This window comes from Etheostoma spectabile, chromosome 7, assembly GCF_008692095.1.
Source record: "Etheostoma spectabile isolate EspeVRDwgs_2016 chromosome 7, UIUC_Espe_1.0, whole genome shotgun sequence".
In the NCBI taxonomy this organism is placed as follows: domain Eukaryota; kingdom Metazoa; phylum Chordata; class Actinopteri; order Perciformes; family Percidae; genus Etheostoma; species Etheostoma spectabile.
In genome coordinates this window covers 16,303,401-16,325,172 of record NC_045739.1, presented here as the reverse complement: position 1 = coordinate 16,325,172, position 21,772 = coordinate 16,303,401, and the positions used below count along the sequence as shown (strand labels likewise).

At 39.0% G+C, this 21,772-nt stretch overlaps 2 protein-coding genes across 4 annotated transcripts in view; both read left to right on the top strand.

Annotated features, from left to right (window-relative positions):
- The first annotated feature begins 1,855 nt into the window (after positions 1–1,855).
- Positions 1,856–16,538, top strand: arih2 (ariadne homolog 2 (Drosophila)). 2 transcript variants are annotated; one of them, XM_032520968.1, is made up of 15 exons: positions 1,856–2,030; positions 4,323–4,802; positions 6,613–6,680; positions 6,902–6,974; positions 8,100–8,241; positions 9,566–9,687; positions 10,353–10,462; positions 11,022–11,139; positions 11,810–11,860; positions 12,634–12,655; positions 13,222–13,373; positions 13,599–13,742; positions 13,988–14,056; positions 14,154–14,279; positions 14,753–16,538. In XM_032520968.1, exons 2-15 carry the CDS (start codon positions 4,545–4,547, stop codon positions 14,822–14,824), a joined length of 1,527 nt encoding a protein of 508 aa, XP_032376859.1. In that variant the 5' UTR covers positions 1,856–2,030; positions 4,323–4,544; the 3' UTR covers positions 14,825–16,538. The 2 variants fall into 2 exon arrangements, with proteins under 2 accessions (XP_032376859.1, XP_032376858.1); XM_032520967.1 differs by having other exon boundaries at positions 1,899–2,030; positions 4,304–4,802.
- Positions 16,539–18,309: 1,771 nt separating this feature from the next.
- The window catches only part of impdh2 (IMP (inosine 5'-monophosphate) dehydrogenase 2), a 23,107-nt gene continuing 19,644 nt past the window's right edge, over positions 18,310–21,772 (top strand). The window contains exons 1-2 of one of the 2 annotated variants that reach the window (XM_032520965.1): positions 18,310–18,795; positions 21,333–21,381. In XM_032520965.1, the coding sequence (XP_032376856.1) occupies positions 18,698–18,795; positions 21,333–21,381 (147 nt within the window). In that variant the 5' untranslated portion in view covers positions 18,310–18,697. The remainder of the gene's footprint in view (positions 18,796–21,332; positions 21,382–21,772) is intronic. The other variant, XM_032520966.1, reaches the window with a different exon arrangement.

The following is a 21,772-nucleotide window of genomic DNA, read 5'->3' as shown; positions in this document are numbered from 1 at the left end:
TGAACTTGACAATGTGCTTTTGTGCAGAAAAGTGTTATCAGGTTGCCTCAGAGAAAACAAACAACATCAAAGGAGGGACAGGAAAATGTCCTTAACATGATACACTCAGCCCTCTTGCAAGTATTCAGTGGGTGTGCTCCAAAACCTGATGTGCTAGTTTGAGCCCGGTGGGCATGGTTACCATTTCAGTTCAGTCCACAAAATGGCATATACAGCTAATGCCAACTTTAATTAATGTCTTGGGTAGCAATTAAACACAATATCCCATGTACCAACAACACTACAAACAATGCAGAAAAATTAACATTTTTTGGAGTGGCTCCACTTCCTGCTACTGTTTTCATCTCATTCCATATAAGCATGTTTCCCTAATGTTGCCACCACGTGACAACCAACTGGGCCACAGCCATTGTTCCTGGCTGGACTGTACACTATGTAAGCTGACACAATGAAAACAGAAACATATATTGTTAATATTGCGTGAAACTTGTACCTCCTGGTTATCACGTTTTCAGGAACTGGCACAAACCGCCATGTTTTTGTAGCCCTGCTACTGTGCATTTAAGTGGAAGTCACTGTTTTTAGGTTGTAGCATCCACTTATCTGACAGACAGATGCACACAAAGACCATGCAACCCTTCCATTGAGGTTTAAACTAAAACTAGTTAAGAAGTTGTTGAATGATTCCTTAGTCATGATTTTTCACAAATACTTCCTTTTTTCTCTCTTGTTAGGATGCTACATCCCCTGGAGGTTCACTCGTTCTTGCTGTATTCTCTATCAGCCCTCACATTCAGCCTCTTACTCATATCTTTTGTCACTTTTACGTGTTTGTACACAACAGATGATGCCAGTATTTAAAGTTGTAAGCAGTTTTTGTATGAAAAGTATTTTTCTAAGAAATGTTGAAATATCAGTTAAAAGCAAACAACCCAAATGAATACTGTAGTAATACATTTTGTTATCCATTTTAGCTTTTGTTACATGTATATACAGTATTATTTAAAAAAACAAAACAGTTAACTTTAAATAATCAAGTCTAATATTGAAACAAATATTGACTAATTACAATGGACATGAGACTAAAAATGTAATTATTGCTACATAAATTCTAATTGATTTCCGACAAGTTTTAAATATTTGTCCATAAATTTGCACAATAATTACATTGAAAATTCACAAAAATCACATTGTATACTAAATAAAGAAGTAATGTGAGTGTAATTTTGCATCAGTAATGTACTAGACTCAACTGTATTAGATTTTGATGTATCTTCCTCAAGACCAATTACAAGCGCATTAACCCGGGGAACCCTCTGTCGAGAAGCACAGCAGAGGGCATTGCATTGTTTCTAAAGCCACCGGTCCTAATACCTTCAGAGCTGTTAAACTTTGAGTGCAGTTTTTCTACCCAGTTGCAGAACGTTCAGTCCAACATGTGCCACGTACAAGCAAGGAAAGTAACAAGTGGTTTTAGACCTGCACATTTTTGATATGTCTACACTTCAGAATGTTCAGATACATGTTTAAGTTGCTATATGAATGTTTTCTATAAGAAATTTACACTAACCCATGTGAGGTAATTTAATTTGATTAATGAGGATTTGTGTATTGATGTGGAAACATTCCCTTTATTACATCTTGATGCATGACTGAGATGTTTACCAGAGCCTAAACACAAATCTGAAATCCTGCAACCAACTAAAGATAAATCCTGGTTGTTGAAATGCATATTAAATGAAACCCTGAAACTCCTGTAATATATGGATGTCTGTTTGTAAGATGTTGCTCAATTCTTGTAATATTGCTTAAGTAGTAATGAACAGTATTGCATGAGTTGAAACGGCTGCATGCCATACAAGACAAGACTGGCACGATAAACGCGGAAATGACGTCATTGATAAGTACCCTCTAACTGTCGATCTTCCGTCTAACAGCCAAGCGGACGGTGTGTATCGCTCTGTGGATTTCCCCACACAAAAAAACACTCCTGGTTGTTAACGCTGGCAGAGCCGACGCTTCTCTAAGAGGTAAATACCACCGACTTTAACCAATGGAAGTCAATGCAGCAGTTGTATAAATGTGCCTGTTTACTTCCGCGCTCGAGGGCCTTGTTTACATCTCAATCCCCGGAGTAAAGTGGGTGAGAGGCGGCGGCACAGTGGAAGACAACGATGGGGGTGGCTAACCGGGCTAGCCTTTCTTGTGTTATAAAATATTGTTGGAGAACAAAAATAACTTTTTTCTTAAAGGATTTTGCTAGTCTGCTCTAAAAGTACCCAACAATTGAACTCGCCAAACTCGTGGGTTTTGGCATGCCGTTATTTTGCCACTGAATATAGCTAGCTTCCAGCACGCTAGCCAGGAAGCTAATCCGACTAACAGTAAACTGGTCAGCCGTTCTTTGGATTGGACTTTACTGCCGTTTTTAATTTCTGCACGAGCAGAACCACGCCGTTTTTTATGTTGCCTAATCCTTCCACTAACATCTTACTTCCCATCCCCCAAGCCGTGTTATCAAACCTGTGCTGAGTCGCCGTGATACAATAACGTTAGCCTGGCAAGATGTGTGTCATCCAGTCGGCTGCCTATTTTTAGCCTGGACCGGACGGAATGCAAGCATTAGTCAGTCGCTGGGCTGGCACCGGGGCCAGCTGGCAGCAGGCTTTCCCGTCTAACCGTGTTTTTTTTTAATTCAGGTGGATATTTCCGAAGTCACATTTGAACCCCGGTCCAAGCAAACAACTTTGATCCAATGTTTTTTACCATAGTGCATATAGATCACATGTAGAAACAAGCCTACTTTCGGCCTCTGCGACCAGAGTTTGTATCATCTTCAGAGTACACCCCCTTTAGTTATAGACTATGTTACACGTTTGGGTAACAAGAAAAAACACTACCCAAAAAGCTACCTATCCATATTTAAAAAACCACAATAGGATAGTGATAAACTGCGCGGAAAGGGAACCCCCATTCTGACAAGGACATACAATCTGGCTCAGCAATGCTAGGGAATGGGATTTCTACAATGCAGTTCTACATTCAAAGGAATTGTATTGCTTTGGCAAAGAGCTGGGTGATGTTGGGGTAAAACAAGGCATTAACTAACAATCTGTATGTAAAGGTGATGTTCCGTACTGAGTTTTTTAAGTGACAGTATTTTGAAAGCCATTGTAGAAGAAATCTGTGTAAATGTCCATCAATAGAAAGATCCCCCAAATCATTAGATTTATAGACAAAAGACACGTAAAAAGTTTTTTTTGCCTTCTCCGTGCCCTCATTTATATTATGCCAGTCATGCATAACTGCTTTGTTCTTGGGGGTTGAAGTTGGTCTTAATTCCTGTTGAGACATACTTTGTTGTCCTATTATGTGTCCAATCTTACTTTACGGTTTGTCACCAAGTTAAGTACAGTTATGGATTGTAGGTTTCCCTCATTCCTACGGCTAAAGCATCGTCAGCTAATCCTCTAAACCGTGTTTTAAGCCTTAACCCATGCCTTGTGTCTCACACTTGTTTTATCAGATCTACAGTGTAGTAGGATTGAAAAATACATGAAATATGGGCAAGAGCTGATGAAAAATCCTGTGTTTGTGAAGTTTAATCCAAACCTAAAGGCAGACAGGAGGAGCAGAAGTAGGGCCTAGGGGTAGGAATCTCTGGGCACCTCACGATTCACAACCTCACACAATTCTTTTATGTACATTTTCTATGCGTGATTTCAAAAATATACATATAAATCTGAGTTTAAGATTTTTGCGTAAACAGTATTTGTCACACAAGTTTCAATGAAATGTTTTGTCTACTGAGGTTTTTATTTTGTAGTCATTCCATGCTTAAGCCTTAAACCTACTTGTGAAAGTCACCTCGCACAGTAATCTTCCATGTCAGAGGCTCAGTCATGTTTAAAAGTGGATAATTGGCTTCTTAGAACATGGAGCATGAGGTGGTCAGATCTAATGTTATAAAGTAGATCATGTGTATATACAAAACTTTTTTTTCTTCTTCTTTTGGCCATATTTTTTGTTTTTTTACTGTACTCTTGCCTAAACTCTTTGTTGTCCATTATCCCATCCTCTTTCAGTCACTATGTTTTCTGATTTGTACATTTGTACACTGGAGACAGTACATTTTAAATTTTTTAATAATCGATTATTAACTTATCAGAATCAAGCATCAAATCATTCTAGAGAGAATCACAATGCATCTGAGAATCAATTATTACACACTTTTCCTGTAGTGTAGTACTTTTCCTGTATTACTTCACTTATTTATTAATTCCTTTTCTACTCTCCCATTCAGTCTTTTCTTTTCTCCTCAGATAAACTTGTGTGCTTTCCAAATGAGTGACGGAGAGTGTGACTTCTTCTGTTTCTTCCGCTGCTGCTGAGCGCGCTCTCTATGCGCCTCAGGCAGTCGGGAAGACAGGGTGTCTCTGAACAGTGACACAAGCAGGTGGAAAGAGGTGCGGGGGGAAAAGGGAGCTGGATCCGACAGGTAGGCGAGCCGTCTACCTGTGCGGGTGGTTGATTCAATCGATTGGATGTCTGTGGACATGAACAGCCAGGCGTCGGACAGCAATGAGGAAGAATTTGGAGTGAACTCTGAAGAAGAGGACGATGGGGGAGAAGAGGAGGATCAGGGTGACATTGAAGCCTACTATGAGGGCGTGGCCAGCGATGTTGAGCAACAGGGCGCGGACTCCTTTGACCCAGAGGAGTACCTTTTCACTTGTCTGACCTACAAAGAGAGTCAGAGGGTGTTGATAGAGGAGGTTAACACTGTGGCTGCTGCACTGAAGGTGAGCTTGTGTCTGTTACTGGGTCATGTGTGGCTGCACTGTCATAATCCTGAGAATGAAATCAAATGTTTTCATTGTTGCCTTTGCAAAAGCAAGATCTGATAAAGCAAAAATGTTCATAACCTTTCACACAGACATAGCTTTCAGACTTTATCCTCACAGGCCACCATACACTTTACCATGAGTAAAGCATTTCAAAGGAAAATAATACTATTGGCTGTGTTTTGTACAAAACAGTAATAAGAACCATGTAGATGTAATTTCTACTTAAGAAAATGGCGCAAAAGATAGAACAGACAGCCTGGTTATTCTTATTGGTCTTGGCAGGCTAAACCATGCTCCAACTATCCATGATTAGGGCTACTGTGTTAAGACAAACACATGTTTTATTTGTTATCAATCTCATGGACATATTTTTCTGCTTCAGTCATAAGAGGATTGCGCGAGAATTAAATATCAAAGCTCATTAATTGAAATAAAATGGTAATTGACACTCCGATAATACAATGTCATTTAAATAAGTGATCACAAAAGAAGTAGAAAGCAACACTAAGTTTGTACGCAATTGTGTCTGAGGGCATACACTATTGTTATGGTAAAGATTACTGTTTGTCCACAGTAGAATGACAACTTTTGGATTTGCTGATTCCAGTGTTTCCGAAAAGCAAATGCCATTTTAGCATGGACGGGAGAACAAGACAAGAGAATAAAACGTTTTCAAGTCTAGTCACTTTAGTCTGGATGTAGTCCAAAAAATGTTAGTCATTCTTGAGGCAGCAGTTTTAACTAAATATCTTGTGTGGGGGAGGGGGTGTGTGTGTGTCAAGGTCACTGTCTAGGGTCTGCAATAAATTTTGTATCATAAACTCATAGAAGTATGAGTTTCCAAAGTACCACAAGACCACTCTTAGATGTACAACGAAAAATGGAAATGTTTTATTTGCTTCATTAAATTATTTTCTGCATAGCTGTTAATTTGTTAAGGTTATCTTTCTATTAAAACAATCAGCCTGAAACCGTTGAGTGAGTATCCTCTCACAACAGGCAAATTATAATCTTTAAAGTCTGACGATTTACGTTGTTCTGAGTGCCCACATTAATATTAATGCATTCCGAAAGGCTGAAGGAGACGTAACAGGGATAATTAGGTTCTACCGTTCTAAACTTTGCCTTTCCTGCTACACAATAGGCCCTTTTCAAAGATGACATTTTGACTTGTCACTGTAGGAAAAGTAAAGGTGTAAACAATCAAATTATTGATGGCTGAATTCATTTTAACTGCATTAGTTTCAGGCTGCTGTATTGTGCATGCTGGCTCACTGTCACACTGCCATAGGACACATGTATAGAGCAGAGATATCATTAAGGCTATCAGTAACACTGTACTTTTCCTGCTATGACAAGTCAAAATGTTTGCTGTGAAAAGGACCTATGAGTAGTCTTTTTATTCAGTCTGCATGCTGTTTTGCAGTAACTTACTTCACACTTGTACGTAGTTATATATATTCCCACCTGTGAGCAGCACAGCACAACAGTCTTCTGTTAGAACTGAGCAGCTCCCAGAGGAGCAGGTGTGTTTCTTGATGGCAGTAGGTGAACGAATGGAGCACTTCTCAGTTTTTTTTCTCATTTGACTGGATTTTAATCGTTGACTGATGACTAATATGAGCCATACATATATATATATATATATATATATATATATATATATATATATATATAAATATAAATAAATAAATAAAATAAAAAATTGGGGATATAGCTGACTGTCAAGACAGCCTAGTCACTCATGTGTCCCTTTTTCTCTCAGGTTTTACCAGCGGTAGCAAAACTGATCCTGGTGCATTTGCACTGGCAGGTTTCACAAATACTAGACAGGTATGCCCTTCTACTACTTCTTTTTTTCCTCCATAATTTTTATTCTCGTAATTTTGTCATCTTTAACTTTTCTCCTGTACCTTCTTTTCCTCACTTTCTTGTCTCTTTTCCTTATTATCTTTCTATGATTTCTGTCTGTACCTCTCACTTCTTTGCATTGCATTATATATTTTTGTTTCTCATCCTTGAATAACTCTTGGTTTTCTCCATGTTCCCCACAGATATAAGTCCAACTTGTCTCTGCTGTTGTCGGATGCTCTGGTCCAGCCTAGCAGCACCTGCCGATCAGTTACGGTAATTAACAGGCTATAAATGAGGGCTTATACACACAAATACTGTTTACATGCTTTGTTCATACCTTTTTGTTCCATTTAATATTTTAATAACATTCATATCTTGTGACCACGCTATGAATACTTGAACGCTGTTGATTTGTTCTAGAAGCATTCGTCTTTGCTTTGTGTGAACATTACCTTGAGTAAAATCTTTCAAGCCCTATGTGTGTATTGGTAAACTTTGGTGCAGAGAAATGTGCAAGGTGCAAGAAATAAAACCCTTTTTACAAAAATTGTTCACTGTGTGTAAAAAGAGTAGTTTGAACTTGGAATCAATGCAGTTTCTTGTAGCCACTAATTTACCGCATTCACAGCAAATTAACTTTAAGGACAAATTGTCATCTGGTTTCAAACATGCAGCAGTTTGATTCAGTTAATGAATTGGTTAGTTGTTTGGCAAAAGAAAATAGGGACATTTCGGACATAGACTAACCATTTAAATAATTTATTAGGATAAAGTCCCAAACACTTCTGAGTTACAGCTTCTTAAATTGGAGGATGTGACATTTTGAAAACATCACTGTGGTAACATGAGATGGCAATATAGCATTTTTTTATTATTATTATATTTTATAAATACTAAGCAATCTGTTGATTTAATAATTAAAAACAACACTTGTGACCCTCCCTGCTGGCCTGCACTCACACTGAAATAAAACAGTCAGGGCCAGAGCACGCTTATGTCTGTACATAGCCGACTGCAGTTCCCATTCATCTGTAAGGTAAGAACCAGACCGGGGCACGTTAGCGATCACACTGATGCGTACGGTTGACCGAGTCCAACCAAACCGTGCTCTGGCCCACCTCTTTGAAGCGTGCCTAGCGTGATCACTCTAGTCAAACAAACCGGACTTTGGGGTTAAATCTGCTTGGGCGTGGTTAAACTGGGCCAAGTGTGAGTATGCCGTAATTTCTGATTATATACTACTTATGGTTATAGTGAAATCCACATCAGCCGCACTACCTATTTTTATCAAACAAATCTGTGCTGGTTTATTTATATTTTTCAGCATTTCAAGGTTTTGTATGTAGGTCTCCAGTGCAGATTGTGTTTGTCGACATGTTCGTGATTTCTGTGTTTCAGGTCCCTCAGTCCCTCCAGTGTGGTGTGTGTCTACAGGTCGTACGGAGAGACTCCCTGCTGGCACTGCCCTGCCAGCACTCCTTCTGCAAATCATGCTGGGAGCAGCACTGCACTGTCCTGGTCAAAGATGGCATTGGAGTGGGTGAGTGTTTGTGTGTGTGTGTGTGTGTGTCTGTGTGTGTCTGTGTCTGTGTAGTCATCAAAGCTGGTATTAGAGTGGGTGAGTCACACTTTGTTTGATGTGCGCTCCTAAGTGCCTGTTCATGTGTGACTGTATGTCCTTGTATATGTGTTGGTGTGTTTATCCACTCATGGTTTGATCACAGTTTCAGCCTCTGGTCCTTTTTGATTTTTTTTATATTGATATTTGAATATTTTAGTCTAGGCTTTTCTACCAGACGAGCATGGCTTGAAGTCTGGTATTTGTTTCAACAAGATTAGTTTAATCTGTCCCTTTTTAATGATACACCTTTTAATGGCAAACCACTAGCCCTGCACGAAAATCGCAATCTCCATTCACCCTGTTCAGGATTTTTTTTTTTTTTTATGACTTTCTCGTTTAATTTTACAAGCTGACTGCATCACAAACGCTGCTACTTTCTTCTGTGAGTTTTAAACATAGACTGTCTAAAATAGGTTTTTTATAAAAACAAATGTCATTTCACATCATTTTGGATTATTGTTATTATTATTACTACCATATCTGTGTCTCAAACGATGAAAAAGCTACTGCAGATGATAGATGGATGAATAAATAACAACACTTAAAAAGCTTAATGACAAAACTTGCTAAAGTCCACTGGGGGCCAACTACAATTAGATCTGAGAAAAGTAAATTAGTTAATTTTGTGTGTGTGTGGCATACTGCTAACTATGATTATTAGTGTGTCTGAGAGAGAGTAGTATGCTTGTGTAAGCAGGACACCAGATGGAAGTGTGGGTGTGTACACAGATCAGTTATATTTTGTACAATATGATGTATTTGTGTGGTGAAGCGCGTACAATTTACCAGACTCCCTGTTCTTAAGTTGTGAGTGTGTGGGAGCACACGTGCATTTGTATGTGTATATTTGAATATAGTAACCCAATGTGTGTACCTGTGCTACTTTCTAACATTCTCTCTGCTAAAGTCAGTCCACGTAACCGTTAATGTGTTTCTCTATCGAGAGTCTATCTGACCTTGATATGTGTTTATCAGCTGTACGAAGGACACGTTTAAGATGAAAGATGACCCCGATCCAGTATCTGGGTCACTGTAACACGAAACCAGCCTGCTTAAATCAAACACAACTGAAGGAACTTTTTTTAGTCACAAACAAAGTTAAAATGATGGTTGTAGTTTATTGCGGCATTAGTAAAGAATCACACAAACAGCAGCTGCAGCCTTTGTAGGGCAGTGTGTACATGTTGGCTCTCTTACTATCCCAAGTTAGTGATTCAGGACTCTTTGGTGTGTGTGTGGGTAGGTATCTCGTGTATGGCTCAGGACTGTTCCCTGCAGATGCCAGAAGACTTTGTCCTGCCACTGCTGCCAGGAGAGGAGCTGAAGGACAAATACAGACGCTACCTCTTCAGAGACTATGTTGAGGTGTGTCTCTGTGTGCTAAATCTGTTTGCTTAGATGCTGCGTCAAGTTCTGCACGTGCAGCAAATGAGACATCAGAGGCATGTGTGAAGGAGAGAAACTCCTTAAGCCGCCAGGCTTTCAACACACTGGTGCACCCTGCAGCATTAAATCTGAATCCTCTCTAAATGTAGTTATGGAAATTATATCTCTAATTATACATTTGCATGTTCTGTAAGGATCATTTAATCAAATCGCGAAGAAAATAATTTTCCCGTTTTTTGTTTTGTTTTTTTTAGCCAAGGTTTTGAGAGAACCTGTGTCTGAGCTTTCTGCCTACAGTTGAGGTGAATGGAAATTTTGTGGTGCTAATAATATTGGAAAAATTAAAAGCACCTCTTTCCAGAAACAATATCGCTGATATTTGGGATGATCCACAGAATACTATTTCCAGTTTTCATCAGTCTACCCAACAAATTTTGTGGGCAAATCAACTCTTAAAAGACTCACCGCACTGCTGTGGTTATTCTAAGGCACCTTCCAGCAGGTTTTATCCAGGGATTGGCAATTATCATGATCACCATTGTCATGATGCATCTGTTAACTTTGACACTCTTTGTGTTACTTTCTTCTCTCTCTCTCTCTCTCTCTCTCTCTCTCTCTCTCTCTCTCTCTCTCCCTCTCCGCAGAGTCATTTTCAGTTACAGTTGTGTCCAGGTGCAGACTGTCCCATTGTCATTAAGGTGCAGGAGCCCCGGGCACGCAGGGTGCAGTGTAGCCGCTGCAGTGAAGTCTTCTGGTAGGATGCACACACAAAAATAGCACGCAGACAGTAACTATTTCAAAAAATTTACAGTATTAATATGTTTTACTATTGCTTGACTATGATCAGTTTATTAATGCCTGCTTGTTTAAAAATAGGGTTGGCTTTAAAACATGGTTGTATAAATTTATCTCATTGACTCTGAATCTTTGTTATAAGTAGTTACAGTTCTTTGGAATTTCCTTTTTAAAAACCTTTTGGGGTGCCTGGGTAGCTCATCTGGTAGAGCACGCGCTCATGTACAGAGGCTCAGTCCTCGAAGCAGTGGCCACCTGCAGCCCTTTGCTGCACCTCTCTCACTCGTGTGTGTGTGGGTGTGTGTGTGTGGGTGTGTGGGTGGACGCTGTCCTATCCAACCAAGGCCTAGAAGGATCTTTTAAAACATTCTTGACTGAAGTGCAAGTATAAGATTAAAAATAAGGAAAACATGTAAACACAAAGTCCCCTTATTTATTTAAGATCTGTAATTGACCTTTAAAACATTAGGATTCCAGAATTTGTCCTGACTGCTGTATTCTGTTTTTCTCTTTCTCAGTTTTAAATGCCGTCAGATGTACCATGCACCCACAGATTGTGCAACAATCCGAAAATGGCTGACCAAATGTGCAGATGATTCTGAGACGGCTAACTACATCAGCGCACACACTAAAGATGTATGATGAATAATTAACATGCGCATATAGTCATGCACATACACAAGCACTGGTGTGTCAACATACTTGCACATATACTATATTTTGGATGGACACTAACTATCAGGGTTGACACAGTTTGAAAACTGGTATATTACTTGTCTGTAATACAGTGCTGCAACCTGTCACATACTCTAATTTGATCATATTTGTATAAGAGGTGTCCAGGAAGAAGAATTTACATTGTCAAATTTGATAGGTCAGGTCATGTTCATTTGCAACATAGTCTTGCATTTTTTCCACACAGACAAAAGAGCTGCAAGCTGCAAACAGCTGTTTCTAAGCTCCTCCCCCTAATAATTTTGACAGGTAATTGTTCATAAATGTAAAGCATACTTAGCGCTCTGCTCACTACACTCTTATGTGAGTGCTCTGATTAATGAATGTGTTACAAAATGGGCTATGATATATGGCTGATTTTATTTGGAGGGAGAAAGCAAGGAACTTTATGTAAAATCAGACATTCAATACCCCCATATAGCCCAAATAGAAGGATCCTTTATTTTATAACCACATTTTTTTTACGCCTGCAACAATTTCACTGTGAACTTGGCAGTTGAATCAGGCTCTTTAGATCGAATAGTTGACTTTTGGGGGTCACTTCTAATTTCTATGTGTATTTCTCTTCTAGTGTCCTAAGTGCAATATCTGCATTGAGAAGAATGGAGGGTGCAATCACATGGTGAGTCAGTGAGTCGTGAAAATCGCCCTTTCCTAGTACACAGCAGATGCTAAAAATATATTCATATTCGAGTGCCGCAGTCCTCAAATTTAATAGTTTGACACTTTGTTAGATCACTCCTCAGATATGCAACCTGGTATGTGCTGCTTTTATCATACAGTTTCTAAGCTGTATGTATGACAAAGCACTTGTGTTAAATTAGGCACTAAATTGTTTTGTATGACAAAGTTCAGCTGCTGATTGTTGTGATTCATTAAAAATGCGACTTATGCAGAATTCATAGGATTGCGAGGGGCTGGGCAATATATCGATATATCGAGATACGAAACTAGACATCGTCTTAGATTTTGGATATCGTAATATAATATAGCATAAGTGTTGTCTTTTCCTGGTTTTAAAGGTTAAATTACAGTAAAGTGAACCTACCAGAGTGTCGTAACTGTTCTATTATTTGCCTTTACCCACTTAGTCATTATATCCACATTACTGATGATTATTTATCAAAAATCTCATTGTGTAAATATATTTTTAAAAGCACCAATAGTCATAGAGTTGCGTCCTGTCTGATCACCGGTTACGGAATTGGCCACCGCAGCATGATGTCTGGTTGCGTTTCTCCAAACATTATAACATGGTCTACCTACTGTAATATATCGGAGAACTGGCGTTTTCGCCACAGCGCCTGATCTGGTCTGAATGCCGCCTTACCTGGTCATTTTGTCATGTTTCTGATTCACTAACTTTACTTCCTCCTGTGTCTTTGTTTATTTCAGCAATGCTCCAAGTGCAAACACGGTAAGTAGTTTGCCTCAGTTTCACACCTCCAGTCCATTAATGCATGAACTCACTGTTCTGGGAGGCCCTTATATCCACCTAGTGGTATGATACAACACACAAAAAGCAGCCATCCACTGTAATTATCAGACAAGATAACTTCCAAGAGATTCTAAGTGAATGTTGACTCTTGGTTATAAAAAAATAACCTTTTTTTTTCATCTTTTGGGTAATGGTGGCAGCTGCCATTCTTAAAGGAGCATATAGTTGAGAAGAGTACCGAAAGTAGTAAAAAAGCCAAGTAACTTCTGAAGCTATAGTTAGTGTTGTTTTTCTTCTCATTCTTCATTAGTTAGATGTAGTCATTTAGAAAAGGAATTTGGTTAAACCAAAAGGTGCTTAGTCATCTGGAAAAATTGATAATATATTACCAACTGCCAATATCAACCAGTTTAGACTGGCTGTAGACTTAAGAGTGAAGCTGACCCTTTAGGCTTCTATGATACACACATGTGTCACTTACTTTACATACTGTGTAATTTATGTAGTGGGCAGTCCATAAATGTGTGTTTTGTGTCTCCTGAAAGACTTCTGCTGGATGTGTCTGGGGGACTGGAAGACTCACGGCAGTGAATACTACGAGTGCAGCCGCTACAAAGAGAACCCTGATATAGTCAACCAGAGCCAGCAGGCTCAGGCCAGAGAGGCCCTGAAGAAATACCTGTTCTACTTTGAGAGGGTGAGTCTTTTTGGATCCCCATTTATATTTTGCACTAAAACACATTACATTTATTAAGAGCTGAAAGCCAAAGCCCTTCCCAGGACAAAAATATCACAGCACACTGGCAAATAGAACATTTTATAAACACAGGCGTTTCAATACAGCATTGCTGTAGATCTACAGGAGGAATATTTGTTCTGTATTTCATTCTTTTTATTTCTTTTTTCATCTTTACCCAACCAGTGGGAGAATCACAACAAGTCTCTGCAGTTGGAGGCTCAGACGTACCAGAGGATCCAGGAGAAGATCCAAGAGAGAGTGATGAACAACCTGGGAACCTGGATTGACTGGCAGTATCTGCATAATGCTGCAGAGCTACTGGCTAAGGTACTTGCACACTTAACAAAGCAAAGGTAATGTGAGGGAGAGGGTAAAGCAGAAAGAGTACGAGAAGGACACAAATGACTTAAAATACAACATGCATTTGTCTTAGGTGTACTATTATCAATTCAGTCTCTTGTAGATACCAGTGCAGTGGTAGAATCAGTGGAAGATCACGTTGATAAATTATCAAGTTGCCTTTTGTGAATTTTGACACAGTCTCACTTTGTGTCTTGTCTATTTGTTTCCAGTGTCGCTACACACTGCAGTATACGTACCCTTACGCCTATTACATGGAGTCCGGCCCACGCAAGAAACTGGTGAGAAACATCTCTCCATGCCTGTTCATTATTGCAGAACTCTAATTTCAAAATAAAGTAGTAACTTAATTAATGGTGTTAACTGTTTTCTCTGTAGTTTGAGTACCAGCAGGCCCAGCTGGAAGCAGAAATCGAAAACCTGTCGTGGAAGGTGGAGCGGGCTGACACCTATGAGAAGGGAGTGGTGGGAGGCGAGGGGGAGCTCAGCGCCAGTGACAGAGGGGTAAGAACTATTGAATGGATATTTGGTACAGACATTCATGTCTCCCTCAAGATAATTTATAATTAGCTTTTAATTTTTTTATTTTTTTCCCTGTCCAATACCTTGGTTTATGAACTGCAAATCTAATGCCGTTCCCATCAGCCTCAGCTGCACTTTGTGAATAGTGCTGGTAGTTAGAAAATGTTAGCATGCTAACACCCATAACTAATATGGTGAACATGGTAAATATTATACCAGCTATTATTGAGAGCATGTTAAGCATTCTGTGATTAGCATGTAGCTCTAAGCTCCACTGTCTACATGGCTATAGACTCTTAGTATAAAAAAATTAAGAAGGAAAGAATTGAAAAAGAAGTATAGCCGAGGAATGACAGTTGACTTTTCACTTGTCCATTTTTTGTTTTGGAAGTGTCTTTAACGATAACTAATGTTTCGTTTTTTTTTATTATTATTCTTTTTTTATTTTTTTACAGGATTTGGAGAATCAGATGCATATTGCTGAGCAGAGGCGACGCACGCTGCTGAAGGATTTCCATGACACCTGAAGCTCCATCGCTACTGCATCCAGCATCTCCCTCCTTACGTCCTTCCTTTCTTCTTTGCCTCCTGCCTTTGCTTCCCTCCATGACCATCCCTTGGTGAAGTCTCATACTGACACTTCCTTTTGCGTCTCTACACTCGCTCATTCGCTTCTTCCGTCGTTCCCTCCTCTCACTCCCATAATGCTGCAAAGTCACATAATGGCACGATTGTCTCTCCCCTTCCTCTACTCTTCCTTAATTCATTTACATGTTTTGGCTCCAGAGCATTACATTGACCGTGGTTACACTTGTTGCAGCTTTTTCAGATCTAAACATAAAGGTCCAATTTGGAGGTCTTTTCTGAAAACAGTGTGTATACTTTACAGCCAGATTAAGCTTTTATACGCTGACACGAGCAGGTAAAGTTAATTTGTTGAAAAGAGTCAGAGCTGTTATTCTCAAACACTATCCCTGCAATGCTGGAATAGTAATCAGTGAGAAAAGGTAAAATGATGCCGTAGCTTTTGTTAAACAGACAAAGAAGATGTGGGAAATAGAATACAATTTCTTTCAGGAGACTGTCCTGATTGTGGATCTGTATTTGGTGGTTTCACATAGACCACAATGGCTAGGGGGCACTTGCTGGCAGTTGTACTTGTAGTACTTACTGGATTGGCCTGACCACATGCACCACATGCACCACATGTTTTTTTTCAAACATTTAAATTTAAGTTACCTGTCTTAAGCTGCAAAAGGTTAATTAACATAAATGAATAAGAAATCGATTTCAGCAAAGATGATGTCGTTGTTTTGGAAGGTTTAATGAAAGAAGCTGTAGAGTGTGCTACTTCTAGGTGAAGTATGTCCCTGCCCTGACTTGGTGCAACTTCACACAGCCCAATGAAGAATTCTCAACGGCAGATTATGGAAACCTTTCATTGTAAAGGTGCTTTATTTCTTCCATAAATGTGTATATGGTATTTACTGTGAACAAAATAGTGTCCCACATACTCCTTGAAATGAACAAAAGACAGTATTTTCCTACGTATGATGCAGGTTTATACAAACACAGTACAAAAGAATAAGATGAATGTTTAAAAGACACCTTTTTTTATATATATATAGATTTTGTTGTCAGTGTTTCACAAACGCACCCTCCTCCTTTGTTAGTTTTTGTTGGTACCTAACCTGACCTACATCTACGACTGCCAGCAAATACTGTAGTTGCTAGTCATGGTCAAAGTAAAACAGTTAACTTCCATTCTTGTCTCTTTACATTCTCATACTGATGTTGTTGCTTGATTTTGTTCAGCTAGTGTAGATCCAATCCAGTGTGAGCCAGACGTTCTCCATAAAAATCTAACTTTTGCACCTCCACAGATGAACTTAAGTGCAACCCCCCACCCCACCCCCGACATTGACACAGCATTTGCACGCACCTACCACGTACACATTGACACACCCATGCTCAAACACTCCACTGCAGAAAATAAACGTCAACAGTTAAATTGTCTCTTTTCCCCATCTTGTGCTCTCTTCTCTTTCTTTATATTCATCCCCTCACTTTATTTTGCCCTTTATTTTCTTCTTTCTTCCTGCTCACATTGCTCACTTTTCTTCTGGAAAATGGCTGTTGATAGATCGTAAAAAATTTAAAAAAATTAAAAAAAATTGTTGTAATTTTCAACGGTTGTACATTAATACAGAAATAGAGTTACTGAGAGTTTTTAAAACCGGATCTTGTCTCTCGTGTGTTCATTTTACACAAATGCTCATATACAAACAGAAGATCAAACCATTTGGATTTTACTTCATTTTAAGTTGATAGGAGTCAAGTACATGTGATGTGTTCCATAAATGTAAAAGGGTGTTTGTCTGAAATGGTGAATAACAAGACGAAATGTGATGCATTAGCGATTCATGTAGGGAAATACTTCTTGCTACCCTTAACAAGAGGTTCATATGACACTTTTAGAGTTTCAACTCCTAAATTTAAAAATGACATCCTAAACAACAAAACCACCTGGAGACTTAGATTTTGGCAGAATAAACTAAAAACGTTTGGAGGTAAAAATGCCGCCGAGATTTATAAATGCATCCTTGTTTTTATAGACTGGGGCAGACCCATTGGTCATTTAATGAACTTCATATAATGTTGGTATGAGTGTACACACTTAGGAAAAATGAAAGATACATCATGCTTTATCAATCACTGTTTTAAAGTATAGTCTTTATTGTGATTATGTATTGATTAGGGAAGAATTTCTTATGATTATTAAAATGTTTCTATTGTATTGCCCAGCACTCAATGTGCTGCTCATTGATTTCAATGGGACTTTAGATCTGTCCCCCCCCCCCCCCGCCCCCCCCCCAACCCTGCATCTAGGGTATCTCGGAGCAAATTACATTCTACAAATTTAAAATATTTATAATTTTTCTCAAGTCACTACTGCAATCACATATTGACACATGCTTCAGAAAACTGGGTCACTTCTGATATCATCAGATTGGCACCTATTTTCTTGCAGGGCATAGGGTGTCTGCTACAGCCTAATATAGTTCTGTTATTGTGTGCCAAGATGGTATTAACTGATCCACTACTCTGCCTGACCTTATGGGTTTGTGACCCAGTTTCACCTTCACACAGTAACATATGTATGGGAAGGAGTGCACCCTCAAGTGTTTATTCCAAAGCAGGACAGGGAGGCACTTTTCATTATAAAACTGCTCTATGAGCTGCAGAATATTTGGAAACCACTGTAAAATAGAATGCGTTCAGATTAAGTGGGACATATTTTGCATTTCTGAAAATCCATCAACCTCTTTCTAAATGCCAGTCCAGAATACAGTATAGTTTTTTGGAGATGCAATATATTTTTAACTGCAAACTATTTAAATTAGGTCATCTTGATATGACAGTTACATGATCCATTATACACTTGTTTGTGTTTTTTTAACAGTGGTGGAAAGTAACTAAGTATATAATATACTTAAATACTGTACCTAAGTACGATTTTTAGGTATTTCTACTTTACTTGAGTCTTTCCATTTTCTGCTACCTTATACCTATTCTCCACCAGGCTACATTTCAGAGGGAAATGTTGAACTGTTCAACTCTGACGTATTTTCATAGAATGAACTGTCCAGCAGTATAAAGTATTTAAAATGAGTTCCACCTACCAATAATGAATCCAATAATATACCTTATAATAAAAGAAGCCATTCTGCATTATGAGTACATTTACTTGTGGTACTCAAATTGTCACACTTCGAATGCAGTACTTCTTCCACCCGTTTTTTTGTTTGTTTTTTTTATCAGCAGCGATATACCATGACGCAAAGCATGCAGGGATCTTGAGCTCTGTATGTTGCACTGTCTTGACTTTTCTTCAGCTATGACTGTAAAATAGTAATTTCTTCACCTTTTCAATAGCTTTCATATGGTATAATAATAAAAGCTGGTCTCTCTGTAATGATAAACATATGGGGGTAGGTCGGCCGGACGTGACGTCAGGGTCGGAAACGCTGTCAGAAGGGAATAATGCACGTGTCTGTGGAACTGTAGAAAGAGCACCGCACACAGGTTTGACTGGCGTAGAGGCCTAAAACGGCACCCACAAGCTTTTAAAAGGTTTCATACCGACTTTTTTTGTTCAGTTCCCGGCCGTTGACAGAGAGTCCGGACAGAACTATTCCTGGCTGCTCATAGGCGCATGGAGCAGGACGACGGGTGGACTGTTAATTGACCGAGAAGGAGAGCAGCACACGGGGGGCGAAAGAAGAAAGTTCTGGGTCTCTGTTCCCGGGCCTGTGTGTTGTCCTGTATCCGCAGGAGCTTGTAAAAATAATTGCTTACTAGTTTAAACTGAACGACTGGCTTGGGCTTATTTGGACGTCATGGCGGACTACCTGATCAGCGGGCAGACCGGTTACATCCCCGATGATGGGCTGTCGGGACAACAGCTGTTTAACGGAGGAGACGGGCTCACTTACAAGTAAAGACACCGCGCTGAACCAGTGTCTAGTTTTGTAATGTAACGTAGCTTTGTGTGCTAACTAGCCCCCCTGCCTTTGCTGTGTTTTCACTAACTGATGCAGAATGTTTCTCAGTTGTCCAGCAACTGGACCTGGTGATACCAAAGCAAGCCATTATTTGGGGACAGCCGGTGACAGTTATTAATTAATCGATCGGTTATTAATTGATCTGTTAATGGCTAAAAGAAACGTACTACCATTTTTAATGGATAGACTCAACCTCCAAAAACACTGGATGATACATGTTCCATAGTGCAAGCAATAGCATTCGTCACATTATGACTTATTAAACATTATTATTTCTATAACAATATATATCACTCGTTGAATAAGTTCATACTTGTAGCAAGTAAACTGAACTTCCTGTTTGAAATGGGTTGAAAATCCCTTTAAATGTCCCAAGTAAGCACTAATTTACTTAAGAAGTCACCAGAGTCCAAAGTGGTGGTTTAAATTTGAAAGTCCAATTTAATTATATATAAAAAAAATCCAAAATATGCGATTTATAACATGAGACAGTGGGTAGAAGACACAACTTATTTTCTTTATAATATGAAACAGAAGCTACAATGTTGATCTACTGTCTAGTTATAAGGACATCCTTTGATCACAGTTGGCAGTTTGGGCCATCACTGAAGGTAAAGTTTAAAGCAAAAAACTTCAGGCAGTTTATTGTTTTCACCCTTTAAACTCCACACTGCTAGCCAAAAAGGATTGCTGATTTAGTCTAGTCAAGTCAAGCTGTCTTAAAAACAACAACAGCACTTAGTAGTCTAAATTATAGCAGGAGGGGGCACATTCCTACTGTACACACGCTGGTTCGAAAGGTCTTGGCCTAAGCAGTCCTGTGTTGTAATGCCGGTCTGTGTGTACCCGGCTATATTTAAAGCATCTGCTTGGTAGTCCTCTATACAACAAAGCAAACATAGTAGTGCCATGTACTAACTAGATGCTGCCACTTTTTCATGTCCAAAATCCTAGATTAAATTTTTGACGTCAATATCTTGATATATCTAACAGTTCTGCAAAGTGATTGCCACAGTTTCATATTTTTTTAAAGACCAAATAATTCATTGATAAATCAAAAAAAAAAAAGTTTAGCATCCAACCACATATTACAAATGCGTTTAATTTATGGTCAAGAAAGGCCCCTCAGATCCTCCTCTCCTTTAGCTGTTCCACAAAGCAGAACAAACACTTCTGAGGATGCTGCTTTTAGCTACTATGCACCGACGTGTTGGAACAGCCTGCCTGAGGATCTGAGAGGAGCTGGAAACAAATACCCTTAAACTGAGACTAACAACCTACTTACCTACCTACCTACTTACCTACCTACCTACACTGTGTGTGTGTGTAAAATGTGTATGCTATGTACATCAAATTTGGAGATTTCCTGCTTTTCTCTGTTTTATATCATATTAAACTGGATATCTTTTGGTTTTGGACTGACAAAACAAGACATCACCTAGACCTTGAGAAACTGGGATGGACATTTTTCACCTTTTTCTAACATTTGATAAACCAATCGAGAAAATAATTAGCTGATTAATTGATAAAGAAAATAATCGTTAGTTGCAGCCCTAGTTAGTGAGAGTGTGTATGGTGCATTAAGTGAGTGAATTTGTAGTTGGCAGTGTTGGATACGTAAGAGCCAGCAGCCAGTGAGGCACTGACCGTTTTAGCGCAAATGTTAAGTGGGGGTGTTTCAGTTCAAGGCGGAAATCTACCAGCCCTTCAACAGGACCGCTTCAAATTTTCATATTTAGTCTAACCAACATCCCAAAAATATTTGGAAGAAATAAAATGATGTGAAACGGGAAAATAAATCCAGGTTACTCAATGTTTTTTAAATAATAATCCATTTTATTTAAATAGAGCTTTTTTTTTTTAGAACACTTAGACACTTTACAGAGCCTAAGAAAAGAAATCCACATACATTAATCAAACATTGTAAAGCAAAGATGTTTGTTTATTAAAGTACAGTGGGTTAAATGGCTGACAGTCACTCATGTCACATGCTTAGACCCGCTGCCCTGTCTCTTTTTGGTCTCATCTCCAAATGGGCCTCGTGACCACTCATACGCCACATGGATGGACATGCCTTGCATTTAAGAAGTTCTTTGCAAAACAATTCTCCCACACACACACACTTGTACTGTAACATGACACCTTCTGATAATTCCCAAGAAAGTCACATTTTCCTTTGAATACCTTACTGGTTTTCTGTTTCTGAACTAGAAATATGTGTTAGGTGCATGTCTACTTATCCAATTTTTTTTTATTTTTACAATCTCTTTACTGTAAAGTGAAGCCCCATCAGTCGAACGGAAACCATTCAGTGTTTTTCTTAAGGTTTTAGTTCTCAGTTTTGGAATGGGAAGTTCCAGATTATGAATTAAATCGTTGATGTTTGATTGGCTGAGACAGGCTTAAAGCTGTTAGGATGGACAGGTACTGTAAGGAGTTGCTCTAACCTCATCTTTCTTCTCTCCTTCAGTGACTTCCTGATTCTGCCGGGATACATTGACTTTACATCGGACCAAGTGGTGAGTTATGATGAAGCTAAAAATATTTACCAACAAATCCGATTAATGCTGCTGTTTTGGTATTAAACTAATCTGAATGTGGCATGATGTCTGGGATGGGAGCACATGACACACGAGAGTAAGGATTATCACTGTGTGCCTCCCATCACAAATGTTCCCTGAAATAGGCTCGCAATGCGTCCACAAGCCAGAGCACTAAATCATGGCCTCCCACCATGGTATTGATGGGATAATGTTAAATTCTCAAATGTTGTGTAACAGTAGCACAAGAAGATGAGTCATACAGTGAAAAGCTTTACCAATATCAAACACAATCAAAAAAAGCCTTAAGCCTAATCACGTAGTTAGGTGATTATAGTGATTACTAACAAAACAGAGTGTAAATTGTAAT

What these genes read in the sequence shown, in the direction of transcription:
- arih2 (XM_032520968.1), top strand. Translation starts at nt 4,545, where the DNA reads ATGTCTGTGGACATGAACAGCCAGGCGTCGGACAGCAATGAGGAAGAA. An exon ending in CTGTGGCTGCTGCACTGAAG is followed by an intron (nt 4,803 to 6,612) that starts GTGAGCTTGTGT and finishes TTTTTCTCTCAG; the next exon opens with GTTTTACCAGCGGTAGCAAA. An exon ending in TCAGCGCCAGTGACAGAGGG is followed by an intron (nt 14,280 to 14,752) that starts GTAAGAACTATT and finishes ATTTTTTTACAG; the next exon opens with GATTTGGAGAATCAGATGCA.